This window comes from Physeter macrocephalus, chromosome 16, assembly GCF_002837175.3.
Source record: "Physeter macrocephalus isolate SW-GA chromosome 16, ASM283717v5, whole genome shotgun sequence".
In the NCBI taxonomy this organism is placed as follows: Eukaryota; Metazoa; Chordata; class Mammalia; order Artiodactyla; family Physeteridae; genus Physeter; species Physeter macrocephalus.
In genome coordinates, this window is record NC_041229.1 from 631,824 (window position 1) to 646,917 (window position 15,094).

Below are 15,094 nucleotides of genomic sequence, written 5' to 3' on the forward strand. Positions count from 1 at the left end.
AAAGAGAAAAGAAAATGACACGAAAATTAGAAATGAATTTACTAAACCTGCCAATTGGTGACAAGTCTAGGAAGGATTTACCACACGCGATGGAAAACAGCAAAATGCTTTTGATAAGAGAACGAACATTTCCGAAGGCGTTTTCTAGTGGGAAGGTTCGTCATCCAGGCATCAGCAGGGGTCAGAACCTCCACCGTGTGGGAAACAAGTAAATGCAAACCCATCAGGCGCTGTTGGCACAGCCCTTCCCTAAGGCAAGGTCTCCCTCCAGGCCTCTATTTTGTGTGGCAATTTCTGGGAAGAAACAAAGTTGCTTAAGAACATTCCCACTCGGTCAGGGCTTATCAAGAACAGCCTGATGAAGCTCCCAGAGAAAACCGATTTGTTTCCTGAGAATAACATTGCCATCTCTTCCTAAATCAGAGGTGGGAGGATACTGGTGGGGAAACAGAACTGTTTTTAAGAGCCCACGACCCCTGATGATGTGGAGGACCTGAGGCAGAAAGGCCGGGACTTCAGGTTGATCCGCAAAGCCTCCACCCCTTCCCTGAAACCCCCACTGTCATGTTCTCAGAGGGATCAGGGCTGCCCGCCTCTGCAGCTGCGCTGACTCTTCCATCCGCCTGCTGTTCCCCGGGGTGGCCCCCTCCCCCCATCGCAACCCGTCACCCCGTCCACACTACCCTGACCCCCTCCTGGCCTCTGCAGAAGAATCCTGAACTGGGCCCTGCTCTCAGCTATGCCCACCACCAGCCCCCTGTCTGCAAAGCAACCACCCCCGTCTCTAAAGCATCAGTGGGACCACATCACGCCCCTTCTGGGGCCTTCCAAGCTCCATCCACCTCGTGTCCGCCCTCCCCTGCTGGGCCGAGACCCGGTGGTCCCTCCAAGAAGCTCCCTGCGCTTCTATGTCTTTCTGCCCCACGTGCTCCTGGCCCAGCGCGTCTCTGCAGCCCCTACCCTGCCCTCCTGCGCCGTGCGCTTGGCACCCAGGTGTGTACAGTGGGCGCTGCTGTCCCCCTGCTGTCCCATACTGTCCTACTAATGACGTCACTTAACTTATAAAGTCATGGGTCACAATAGGGAGATGGCCTCGGAGAATGTTCACTCAGATACCTCAAAGCTACGGCTGCGTGTGGACTAAAATCCTAACTGATGAAGTGATATTTATTGAAGCAGGGTCACAGGTGCAGGGAGGTTCCATACACTATTCTCACTACTTTTGCATGTTGACTTTTCCATACGTAAAACAAGACAGAACACCAATCCTGGCTACAGATGCAGGTCCAGTTAGAGCAAAGTCTTGGCCACAAGTGCATGCCTGGGCCTTCTGTACAAACGAGAGGACCACAAGATCATACCCTGAATTTTGTTGTCAAAAAACACATATGTGGTTTGTTCATCTTGGATTTTCTTCCACTCAATCCTGGGGTCATTTGTCTGTGAATCCGTAATGATACAAGATAGTTCCACACCTAATGAGCAAGGGAAAAAAGAGAACTGTCAGTGAATGTGGAACAATTTTAGGTTCACTTGTATACCCAGACCCTGCAAGCTATATGTATATTTAGGTCTGTCATGTAGATTAAAAATCTAGCTAGCTCCAGGCTCCAAGAGACTTTAGTTTTAGCCAGAAAAACAATATAGATGATTAGCAAAGACTTTTATTAAAGAGAGTACACGTTCCCCCTAATACTCTGCTTGTATATAAGAATGTTCTTGGTTGTGTAAACGCAAAGCCAGGCCAGGAATCAGGTTTCAGCCAACAGAAAGCCTGCGGAGTTGCCCGTGGGCTGCTGAAGCAGTGCTTCACTCACACGTGGACATCAGATGACTGCTGGGGAGCCAGCCACCCCCAAGCCTCTTGGGCAGGACACATCCGTGTGTGTCTATCCTGCGTCGGCTGCCAGACCACCAAGTGGTGCCCCTTTGCCTAAACCCTCCCTTGTACTTACTTTCAAATTCCTGTACCACTGGGTTTCGGTTGCTGGATTTGAGATTCACAGCCCCTATCAAGCAGCCTGAAGGAAAAAAGAAAAGTAAAATCAGAGACAATGCAACACTAAAAGAGCAGAGAACCCGCACTTCAGATCAGAATCTCCCTTCATGGAGGCTGCAGTCACTAACCACAGAGGATGTAAAATGTCATATTCCAAAACAATGTCTCTTAGGTACAGCAGGGTGACTGCTTTCTCTCCATCTGAACTTCACTGGAAGGAACCCAGGAGAAAGAGAATTCTCAGAGTGCACTTTCCTTCTTAGTCCCAGAACAAAGCCCCTAGAACTTTCAAGACCTTCCTCTAAGAATGTACTTTTTAAAAAAGGATTGTAAGAGAGCTATACAACAACAGACTGGACAACCTGGAAGAAATGGACACATTCTTAGAATCATACAACTTTCTAAGACTGAATCATGAAGAAAGAAAATCTAAATAGATCACTAGTAAGGAGACTGAAACAGTAATCAAAAGCTCCCCCCAGGGCTTCCCTGGTGGCGCAGTGGTTGAGAGTCCACCTGCCGATGCAGGGGACGCGGGTTCATGCCCCAGTCCGGGAGGATCCCACATGCCGCGGAGCGGCTGGGCCCGTGAGCCGTGGCCGCTGAGCCTGCGCGTCCGGAGCCTGTGCTCCGCAACGGGAGAGGCCGCAACTGTGAGAGGCCCGCGTACCGCAACAACAACAAAAAAAGCTCCCCCCAAACAAAAGTCCAGGACCAGTCAGCTTCACTGGTAAATCCTACCAAACATTCAAAGATTTTATACCTGTCCTTCTCAAACTATCCCCAAAAACTGAAGAGGAGAGAACACTTCCTAACTCATTTTTCAAGGCCAACATTACCCTGATACCAAAACCAGACAAAGATAACACACAAAAAGAAAGTTACAGGCCAATATCTCTAATGAACATAGATGCAAAAATTCTCAACAAAATATTAGCAAACTGAATACAACAATACATTAAAAAGATCATACACCATGAACAAGTGGGACTTATCCCAGGGATGCAAGGATGGTTCAACATCCACAAATCAACAAACATGATACACCACATTAACAAAATGAAGAATAAAAACCATATGAGCATCTCAGTAGATGCAGAAAGAACATTTCACAAGATTCAACACCTATTTATGACAAAACTCTCAAAAAAATGGGTATAGAAGGCAGCTCAACATAATAAAGGCCACAAATGACAAACCCACAGCTAACATCACACTCTACAGCAAGGGTCCCCAACCTCCGGGCTGCAGACCAGTAGGCCTGTTAGGAACCAGGCCACATAGCAGGAGGTAAACGGCGGGCAAGCGACCAAAGCTTCATCTTCCACTCCCTGTCGCTCACATTACTGCCTGACCGTCTCTCACATTACCACCTAAACCATCCCCCACCTCCCCCAGTCCGAGGAAAAACTGTCTTCCATGAAACCGGTCCCTGGTGCCAGAAAGGTTGGGGACCACTGCTCTACAGTGAAAAGCTAAAAGCTTTCCTTTAAAATAGGGAACAAGGATGCCCACTCTCACCACTCCTATTCAACACAGGAAGTCCTAGCCAGAGCAATTAGCCATGAAAAGAAAATTAAAACATCTGGGGACTTCCCTGGTGGCCCAGTGGTTAAGAATCCGCCTGCCAATGCAGGTGACACAGGTTCGATCCCTGGTCCGGGAAGATCCACATGCCATGGAGCAACTAAGCCCATGCGCCACAACTACCAAGCCTGCGCTCTAGAGCCCATGAGTCACAACAACTGAGCCCATGCACCGCAAGTGCTGGAGCCCACGTGCTCTAGGGCCCATGCTCTGCAACAAGAGAAGCCACCGCGATGAGAAGCCCGCGCACCACAACAAAGAGTAGCCCCCACTCGCCACAACTAGAGAAAGCCCATGTGCAGCAACAAAGACCCAACGCAGCCAAAAAATAAATTTTTTTAAAAAGAAAAAAAATTAAGAACATCCAAATTGGAAAGGAAGAAGTGAAATTATCACTATTTGTAGATGACATGATTTTATATACAGAAAATCCTAAAGACTCCACCAAAAAACTATTAGATATAATAAATGAATTCAGTAAAGTTGAAGGGTACAAAATCAACATACAGAAATCTGTTCTATTTCTAAACATTAACAACAAGCTAGCAGAAAGAGAAATTAAGAAAACAATCCCATTTACAACTGCAACAAAAAGAATTAAATAACCCAAGAATAAATTTTACCAAGGAGGTGAAAGACCTGTACACAGAAAACTATAAGACATTGTTCAAAGAAACTGAAGAAGACACAAAGAAATGGAAAGACATTCTGTGCTCATGGACTGAAAGAATTAACACTGTTAAAATGTCCATATTACCTAAAGCAACCACAGATTCAATGCAATCCCTATCAACATCCCAAGGGCATTTTTATTTTTCACAGAAATAGAACAAAAAATTCTAAAATTTATATACAACCACAAAAGACCCTGAATAACGAAAGCAATCCTGAGAAAAAAAGAACAAAGCTGGAGATATCACACTCCCTGATTTCAAACTATATTATAAAGCTTTAGAACTGAAAAAAGCATGATATTGGCAAAAAAACAGATATAGCTCAATGGAACAGAATTGAAAGTCCAGAAATAAACCCACACATATACAGACAATTAATTTATGACAAAGGAGCAAACAGCATACAATGGAGAAAGGATAGTCTTCAATAAATGGTGTTGGGAAAACTGCACAGCCACACCCAAAAAACCCCAAAATTGAAACTAGATGACTATCATATGCCATACACAAAAATCAACCCCAAATGGATTAAAGATTGAATGTAAGCCATGAAACCATAAAACTCTAAAAGAAAACACAGGCAGTATGCCTTTGACATCAGTCTTAGCAATATCTTTCTAGATATGCCTCCTCAGCAAGGGAAACAAAAGCAAAAATAAACAAATGGGACCACATCAAACTAAAAACCTTTTGCACAGCAAAGAAAACAACAAAATGAAAACACAAGCTACCAAATAGGAGAAGATATTTGCAAATCATATATCCAATAAGGCATTAATGCTCAAAATATATAAAGAACAATAAAAAGCTCCCAAATAACCTGATTAAAAAATGGGCAGAGGAACTGAACAGACATTTTTCCAAAGGAGACATACAGATGGCCAACAGACATGAAAAGATGTTCAACGTCACTAATTATCAGGGAAACGCAAATCAAAACCACAATGAGATATTCTGTCAGAATGGCTGTTATCAAAAAGGCAAGAAATAACAAGTGTTGGCAAGGATGTGGAGAAAAGGAAACCACAGTGCATGTGGATAATGTAAATTGGTGCAGCCACTGTGGAAAACAGTATGGGGATCCTCAAAAAACTAACACTAGAACTACCATATGACTGAGCAATTCCACTCCTGGGTATTTATTGGAAAAAAACAAAAACACTAATTATAAAAGATATATGCACCCCTATGTTCATTGCAGCATTATTTATAGTAGCCAAGATATGGAAGCAACCTAAGTGGCCATCAATGGAAAAATGGATAAAGATGTGGCATGTGTGTGTATGTATATGTGTGTGTGTAATGGAATATTACTCAGCCATAAAAAAGGATGGAATCTTGCCATTTGCAACAACATGGATGAACCTTGAGGATATTATGCTAAGTGAAATATCAGGTGAAGAAAGACAAATACCATATAATTTCACTCATACGTGGAATATAAAAAAACAAACAAAATGACAAAATAAATGAACCAAACCAAACTATAACAAACATGTAGATATAGAGAAGAGAGTAATGGTTACCAGAGGGGGTGGGGATGGGTAAAGGGGGTCAATATGGTGATGCATGGAAAGTGAACTCTTGGTGGTAAGCTGCTGTAGTGGATACGGAAGTAGAAGTATAATGCTGTGCACACGAAGCTTATATAATGTTATAAATCAATGTTACCTCAATAAAAAAAAATTTTTTTAAGAATTTTCTCTTGCTTAGAGTCATTGTTAATCTTTTCATCATCTCCCAGACCCACATGGGCCTTCTTGTCATTCCTCCCTCCTGCCTGGTACCTTCCCCTGCAGGATGGCATGGACATTCTGGGTAGTTACCAACCAGGTAAGAGACCACCTTGCTGGATTAGCTGTTTATCTAACCCGTGATTTCCATCCATTAAAAAGTTTGCACCAGTCTTTGGTAAAATAAGAAAAATAACAACATGGTGATTTTCATGAAGCTTAGCTGAATGAAGCTATCAATGAAATCAAAATATGCTATTTGCATCGTGATCTCTTTCAAAATTAGCACCTGACTATCCACGTGCTTAAACAACGTTGAAATCAGTTATCATGGTCTCAAAATGTCTTAGCTGATTTCTTGGAGACAAGATCAACTAGGTACATTGACCACCTACAAAATGTCATTCTTCAGCTACTTGGCCTCTAGGAGAATATGCCATCCCCAGAGAAGGGCTTCCTACGTTAACCCTCATTAAGGTCCCTGGACCTCAGCTTACCACACCAGGTAAGAAAATGTGAAGACTTGTACTCTGAGCTGCAGGTCACAACAATCCATTCTTTTATTTTTAAATCTTATTTAATGGTTCGGCTACATGTATACATTGCAAGTATATGTTTTGATGCTTTCTGTCTTATTTAGTAAGACTTCATTAATTACAGCAGAACCCTTAAAGAATGTAATAAAAGGGATGAAAATCAGAGGTATAGTGGCTTCCCTGGTGGCGCAGTCGTTAAGAATCCACCTGCCAATGTAGGGGACACAGGTTCGAGCCCTGGTCTGGGAAGATCCCACATGCCGCGGAGCAACTAAGCCCGTGCGCCACAACTACTGAGCCTGCGCTCTAGAGCCCATGCTCCACAACAAGAGAAGTCACCACAGTGAGAAGCCTGCGCACCGCAACAGAGTAGCCCCCGCTAGCCGCAACTAGAGAAAGCCCGCGCACAGCAACGAAGACCCAACAGAGCCTAAATAAATAGATAAATAAACTTTAAAATTAAAAAAAAAAAAAAGAAGTGTAATATACCTGAACTGTCATTAGTTGCTAAAACAGTCACTTCTACTTTAGATTTCAGATCCAGGACAAGTAGCGCCTGCTCTGTTTTGTTTTGTAACCACGTGCTACTCCTTTTGGGGAAACCCACCCACACTAATGCAGCCCTTTCCACTGCTCCTTCCATCCAGAAGCCCCCAGGGACCCACTAACAGAGAGGAACACGAGCCGCTCTGAGTATCTACCAAGGCCACACAGGTTCCCTCTAAGGAAAGTGACCTCAGACAGTCCTTTAAGTGCGATCACTGTAATTTAGGGAAAGTGACCTCAGACAGTCCTTTCAGTGCAATCACTGTAATTGAGGTGATGAGACACCACAACTGTGGTCCCAAATGACTATGACCAGGGATCAGCTTCTGACCCAAAGGCCATCTAAGGGGCCTTAGAGGTAAGTCACGAGAGCTTTGCCTGACTGGATAATGACAGGACAACCCAATCTGAGGCTTTCTCTTGAGAAGTATGAAGCTGAGAGAAATAAGAGAATAAACTAGAGAGTTTACAGTCACGAGCGAAACAGCTGAAGTAGAGCCTGAGGACGCAGAGCTGGCGACAGATGAGCCAGGGCACAAGAAGGGGACACTGAGGTTACTCTAGTGTCCACAAAGGTCAGATTGTCACGGGGGCCGACTCTTCACATTAAACCGCTTAGGGAAACCAAGACCACTTACTTGTTTCTTATAACCTAAAAGAAGCTAAGGTAACACAGCCCCAGATGATGGAGATAATCACCTCTTCTCTCCCCCTGCATTGTGGCCAAGGTGCATGCACCCCAAGGCCTGACTCTGTCCTGCCCAACCACACAGGCAAGGGCAGAGCTGGGCGAGGTGATGGCTCACAGCGGCCGGGCCCGGGCTCTGCTGAGGCCCCACGCTGAATCTCTCAGCATTTCCTTTCCTTCTGCTACCAAACCGTTCTTAGATGTAAAAACGGCTTACTCTGCCCGCCTCCAACAGCCCAGGGTCCCACTTTAAAATACAGAAGTAACTTGCGTATCAGAACGGTGTTTGTGAGGACTGGAAGCCCCAGACCAAACGCCTGAAGACATCGTAGGTAGCTCCTCTGGATATGGGCCAGTGCCTGGGCGTGAGGTTCTGACATAAGGCAACCTCCTGGTGCTGTCGCAATACACTGAGGCTACGTTGTGTAAGACTGAGCAAAGGGTTTTTGGAAGGAAGGAGAAAAACGGGGAAAATCCGTTACAGCATCCATCACATGCAGCTGTTCCTCTTTAATTTCATACCAACCTTGGCTTGCCTTACCAGACTCTAAGCTCTTTGGGACAATCCAGTCGTTCAGCAATTTTTTTATTTATTGCCTTTTATAAGCCAGATACTGGCCTAAACATGAGGGATGATACATGAATAAAAGATAAAAATCTATGCCCTCATGGAGCTTACATTCTATCAAACAGTACAAAGAAACAAGTATCATACGCACTCATCTTTATATCTTCAAATCTAGTGTGGAATGGTATTTAGCAGGGACTCCAAAAGTGTTTACCGAATAAATCAATGTGCATTTTTTATGTTCTAGATTGGATCTCCTTGAGTTTTCCAGAAAATCATTTAGTTGAATTCAGTTTGCTCACAGAGCTGTAATGTGGCTACTCTCTTTTTCCTCTTGCCCAGGAATCCATTATTAAATCTTGGACTTAGAAGGAATCTAAGACATGTGTAGTTGTCTGTTTCTATTCAAATCCTCCGAAAGAAATGTAAGACTGTCCTCTGGAGGCAGGTGTGGTAAGTTCCAAGTATACTGTGTTCATTTAATGTGACCATGACCCAGCCTCCCCCATCGTTACATAATTACAGCACAATATCAAAACCAGAAAACTGACGCGTGTACAGTGTATGTGGATGGTTGTACATCATTTATCACATGTGAAGATTCCTGTAACCACCAATGCAGTCGAGACACAGACCTCTTCCATCACCAAAGACCTCCCTCCTGCAGGCCCTCACCATCCCTCAGCACTGGCAACTGTTAATCTGTCCCCCATGGCCATAATTCTGTCATTTGGAGAATGCTATATAACAGGAAATACACAGTTGGTGGCCTTTTGAGGCTGACTTTTTCGTTCAGAATAAAGCCCTTTAGATCCATCCACCTTGTGTGTAATGACAGTTTGTTTCTTTCTACAGCCAAGCAGCGCTCCGCACCCGGGATGCACCACACTGTGTTTAACCACTCACCCACGGAAAGGCGTCTGGGTTGTTTCCAGTTTGGGGCTATGATGAATAAAACTGCTGTGACATTTGTGCACAGACTTTCGTATGAACATAAGTTTCCTTTTCTCTGGGACAAATGCCCAAGAGCACAAACCCTCGTCATATGTTGTGGCATGGTTAGTTTTTTAAAGAAACTAATAACTGATTTCCAGAGTTGGGCTGGACCAAAAATTCATTGTAGGAAAGTTTTCTTTCTAAATTTTGGTTTTTAAACTTAGCAGGGTACACTGGACCACTCTGTACTACCTTTGCAACTTCCTGTGAATCTATAATTACTTCAACATTAAATCGTAGAACACTTCTCTATTTCTAAAATGATGATAGTGAAATCAGTATGGCATTTGGAATCGGTTGGGTATGCAAAAAACTGACGTAACAGTTTTAAAGCATTGATATTCACAATACACCAGAAATCATATATATACTTAACAACTATTTAAACTTACATAAATATTGTTATGTAAGGTCTCCTGAATTCTTTCAGTGAATACATCAGTTAAAAAATCAACTGGCATGGGACTTCCCTGGTGGTCCAGTGGTTGAGAATCCGCCTTCCAATGCAGGGGACGCGGGTTCGATCCCTGGTCAGGGAGCTAAGATCCCGAATGCCGCAGGGCAACTAAGCCTGCACACCACGACTACTGAGCCTGCGCACCTCATGCGCCACAACTAGAGAGACGCCCACGCGCTGCAACAAAGAGCCCGTGTGCTGCAACTAAGACCTGACGCAGCCAAGTAAATAAATATATTTTTTTAAATTAAAAAAAATCGACTGGTGTAACCGTACTCATGACCAAAGTATATAAAAGGAATACTCATGTGGTCATGAATAATCTGCAGTACATTTCACTGAAGAGTGATGTCTGAGGTTTTGCTTTTGGACTCTCTAAAAAACAGCAGCAGCAGGTAGAAAGTCTGCTGTTCCTACCCAGCTGAAGGTTAGTGAACAGAGAAAACAGGAGTCAGGGTAACATCAAGATTTCCCCTTTATCAAATGTGGTATTTTTATCTCAGGAGATTCTTACAACTGAATGTGAGACGTGGGGCTCCGCCCTTTGTACTCTCACTGCGTTTTCCACTTTTCCCACTGTCTCACCATCATCACTATTTAACAATGTTTTCTGTTCTGGTACAACATACACACATAAAATTTACCATTTTAACCACTTTTACGTGTAAAACCTCAGTGGCATTAGGTACATGCACAGTGTGTGCAGCCAACACCACCATCTGTCTCCACAACTTGCTCATCGTACCAGACAGAAACTCCATCCCCATTAAACAGCAGCTCCCCACTTCTTCGGAACCCTGGCCCCGGGCAACCTCCAGGCCATTGTCTCTGGACTTGCCTACTTGACAGACCTCACAAGTGGAATCACACAATATTTGTCCTTTTATGTCTGGCTTATTTCATGCAGGATGATGTTTCCAAGGTACATCCATGTAACATGTAGCAGCATCCCGTTCCTTTTAAGGCTGAATGATATTCCACCGTACGTATAAAATCATCCCTCGGTATCTGCAGTGGATTGGTTCCAGGACACCCCTCGGCTAGCAAAATCCATGAATGCTCAAGTCCTTCATATGAAGTGGCCCAGTGTTTGCATATAACCTACACAACCTCTCAGGTACTTTAAATCATCTCTAAGTTACTTATAATGCCTAATACAATGCCAACGCTATATAAAAAGTAGCCAGGGCGAGGCAAATTCAAGTGTGGCTTTTTGTAACTTTCTGGAATCTTTTTTCAAATATTTTGGATCTGCATTTGTTAAATCCATGGATATGGAACCCATAGATACGGAGTGCTGACTTTATACCATGTCTTGTTTATCCATTCATCTGTTGATGGACATTAGGTTGTTTCTACCTTTTGGCCATTGTGAATAATGCTGCTGTGAACAGTGGTGTACAAATATCTATCTGAGTCCCCGCTTTCAACTATTTGCGGTATGCACCTAGAAGCTTAATTACTGGATCATATTGCAATCCTACGTGTAACTGTTTGAAGAACTCCCAAACTTTTCCACAGTGGCTGCACCATTTTATGTATGATCCCATCAGCAATGCAGACAGATTTGAATTTCTCCACATCCTCACCAACATTCGTAATTTTCCTTTTTTTTTTTTGCAAGAATATCCATCCTAATGGGTGTGAAGTGGTGTCTCATTGTGGTTTTTATTTGCATTTCCATAAAGGCTAATAATGCACATACTTTCATTTGTTTATTGACCATTTGCATATCTTCTTTGGAGAAATGTTTATTCAAATCCTTTGCCATTTTTTAAATTGGATTGTTTGGGGTTTTTGTTGTTGAGTTGTAGGAGCTCTTTATATATTCTGGATATTAATCCCTTGTTATATATGTGCTTTGCAAATACCTCCTCCCACTCTAAGTTGTATTTTTACTCTTTTGATAGTATCCTTTTATGTACAAAAGTTTTTAATTTCAATGAAGTCCAATTTAACTATTTTTTTCTTTTGTTGCCTGCCTGTGCTTTTGATGTCACATCTAAGAAATCATTGCCAAATCCAATGTCATGAATATCTTCCACTGTTTTCTTCTAAGAATTTTATAGTTTTAAATTGTATGTTTAGGTCTTTGGTCCATTTTAATTTTTTATAAGGCAAGGATCCAACTTCATTATTTAGAATGTGTATATCCAGTTTTTCTAACATCATTTGGTGAAAAGACTGTGCTCCATTCAATGGGCTTGGCACCCTTGTCAGAAATTGACTATATACACAATAGTTTATTTCAGGGCTCTCTGTTCTGTTCCATTGGTCCATACGTCTCTCTTTATGGCAGTACCATACTGTTTTGATTACTGTAGCTTCATAGTAAGTTTTGTAATCAGCAAGTGAGTCCTCCAACTTTGTTTTTTTCTTTTTCAAGATGACTTCGGCTATTCGGGTTCCCTTGAGATTCCATATAAAACTTTAGGATGGGATTTTCTATTTCTGAAAAAAAACCCATTGGGATTTTGATAATGTATTGAATCTGTAGATCGCTTTCCATAGTTTTAACAATATTAGGTTTTCTAATCCATAAACATGGAGTATCTTCCATTTATTTGTATCTCCTTTAATTTCTTTCAGCAGTGTTTTGTAGATTTCAGTCTACTATGTCTTTTACCTCCTTCATTAAATTTATTCCTAAGTATTTTATTCATTTAGATACTTCTTAATTTCCTTTTCTGATTGTTCTTTGTTAGTGTATGGAAATGCAACTGATATTTGTATGTTGGTTTTGTTTTCTATTTTCCTGTTATTAGCTCTAACAGGGTTTTTTGTTTGTTTTTGGTGTAATCTTTAGGGTTTTCCACGTATAAAATTAAATCATCCATGAATAGGGATAATTTTATGTTTTCTTTTCCAATTTGGATAACTTTTACATTTCTTTTTGTTGCCTAATTGCTTTGGCTAGAAATTCCAATGTTATGTAGAATAAAAGTGGTGAGCTGTGGTATCCTACTATTCTTCCTGATCTTAGGGAAAAACCTTTCAGTTTTTCACCATTAACTATGACACTGGCTATAAGGTTTTTTATATATCTTTTATTATGTTGAAGGAGATCTCATCTACTCCTAGTTTATTGTTTTTATTATGAAAGGGTGTTGAATATGTCAAATATTTTTCTGCATCAATTGAGATAATCATGTGGTTCTTTTCCTATATTCTATTAATGTGGTGTATTACTGTAATTTTCATATGTTAAACCATTCTTGCATTCTGGGAACAAATCCCATTCATTCACGGTATATAATCCTTTTAGTGTGTTGTGGAATTCCATCCACTAGTATGTTTTGGAAGAATTTTGCATCAATGTTAAGGAATATTGGTCTATAGCTTTCTTGTAGTGGCTTTGCCTGGTGTTAGTATCAGGGTAATGATGGCCTTATAGAATGAGTTAGCAAGTATTCTCTTCAATATTTGGGAAGAGTTTGAGAAGGACTGGTATTAATTCTTTAAATGTTTGGTAGAATCCATCAGTGAAACCACCAGGCCCAAGCTTTTCTGTTTTTAATTACTGTAGTTCTATTCAGATTTTCTACTCCTTAATGACTACATTTTGCTAGATTTTATGTTTTTAGGAATTTGTCCGTTTCATCTAGGTTATCCAACTTGTTGATATATACTTGTTCATAGCAGTGTCTTATAATCCTATTTATTTCCATAAAATCAGTAGTTATAGCCCCACTTTCTTTGCTGATTTTAGTAATTCAAGTCTTTTTTCCTTACTGAATCTAGTTAAAGGTTTGTCAATTTTGCTGTTCTTTTCAAGAAAGCAACTTTTGTTTTCATTGATTTTTCCCTACTGTTTTTTTCTCTTTTTCATTAACCTCTGCTCTAATCTTTATTAATTCCTTCCTTCTGCTAGTTTTGGGTTTAGTTTGTTCTCCTTTGTCCAGTTCCTTAAGGTGTAAGAATGTTACTGATTTTATTTATTTATTTATTTTGAAATTTACATGTCTTAGTACTGCTTTTGCTGAATCCCATTAAGTTTTGGTATGTTGTGTTTTCATTTTCATTTTCTTCAGGTATTTTCTAACTTCCTTTTTAACTTCTTTGATCCATTGGTTAAGAGTATGTTGATTTCCATGTATTTGTAAATATTCTAGTTTCCTTCAGTTATTTACCTCTAACTTCATTCCACTGTGATTAGAAGATACTTTATATGCTTAAAAATTTTTTTAATTAAGACTTGTGTTTTGACCTAACATATGATCGATCCTAGAGAATGTTCCATCTGCACATGTGGAAAACGTGTATTTTGCTGTTTTGGGGTGTAGTGTTCTGTATATGTTAGGTCTGACTGGTCCATATTGTTCTTCAAGTCCTATTATTTCCTTATTAATGTTCTATCTTGTCTATCTGTTATTGAAAATAGGGCACTGAAATGTCCGATTATTATTGTAAAACAATCTGTTTCTCGCTTCAATCCTCTCAATGTTTGCTTCATATAGTATGGGGCTTAGATATTTCATGCATATGTTTATAATTGTTATGTTTTCTTGGTGAATCAATATACATTGTAATTCTTTATCTCTTGTAAGTTTTCTGACTTAAAGTCTATTTTGTCTGATATGAGTATAGCTACCTCAGCTCTCTTTTGGTTATTATTTGCATAGAATGTCTTTTTCCGTCCTTTCACTTTACCAACCTATTTGTGTTTAGGTCTAAAGTGAGTGTCTTGTAGACAGCATAAAGTTGGATCACATTATTTTGGCATTTTTTACAGAACTAGAACAAAAAATTTCACAATTTGTATGGAAACACAAAAGACCCCGAATAGCCAAAGCAATCTTGAGAACGAAAAATGGAGCTGGAGGAATCAGGCTCCCTGACTTCAGACTATACTACAAAGCTACAGTAATCAAGACAGTATGGTACTGGCACAAAAACAGAAATATAGATCAATGGAACAGGAGAGAAAGCCCAGAGATAAACCCACACACATATGGTCACCTTATCTTTGATAAAGGAGGGAAGGATATACAGTGGAGAAAAGACAGCCTCTTCAATAAGTGGTGCTGGGAAAACTGGACAGCTACATGTAAAAGTATGAAATTAGAACACTCCCTAACACCACACACAAAAATAAACTCAAAATGGATTAAAGAACTAAATGTAAGGCCAGACACTATCAAACTCTTAGAGGAAAACATAGGCAGAACACTCTATGGCATAAATCACAGCAGGATCCTGTTGGACCCATCTCCTAGAGAAATGCAAATAAAAACAAAAAAAAACAAATGGGACCTAATGAAACTTAAAAGCTTTTGCACAGCAAAGGAAACCATAAACAAAATGAAAAGA

The 15,094-nt window shown here is 40.9% G+C and overlaps 1 protein-coding gene and 1 long non-coding RNA gene across 3 annotated transcripts in view; one reads left to right on the plus strand and one right to left on the minus strand.

Annotated features, from left to right (window-relative positions):
- Positions 1 to 15,094, minus strand: part of JAM3 (junctional adhesion molecule 3) — a 60,670-nt gene that overhangs the window by 6,542 nt on the left and 39,034 nt on the right. For both annotated transcript variants that reach the window (XM_007104062.4, XM_007104061.2), the window contains exons 2-3: positions 1,956 to 2,021; positions 1,362 to 1,475 (exon numbers count right to left, since the gene is read on the minus strand). In XM_007104062.4, coding sequence (XP_007104124.1) covers positions 1,362 to 1,475; positions 1,956 to 2,021 — 180 coding nt within the window. The remainder of the gene's footprint in view (positions 1 to 1,361; positions 1,476 to 1,955; positions 2,022 to 15,094) is intronic.
- LOC114488001 (uncharacterized) lies at positions 7,245 to 9,266 on the plus strand. Its single transcript, XR_003683657.1, has 3 exons — positions 7,245 to 7,433; positions 8,674 to 8,784; positions 9,187 to 9,266. It is a non-coding gene; the product is annotated as an uncharacterized lncRNA (long non-coding RNA).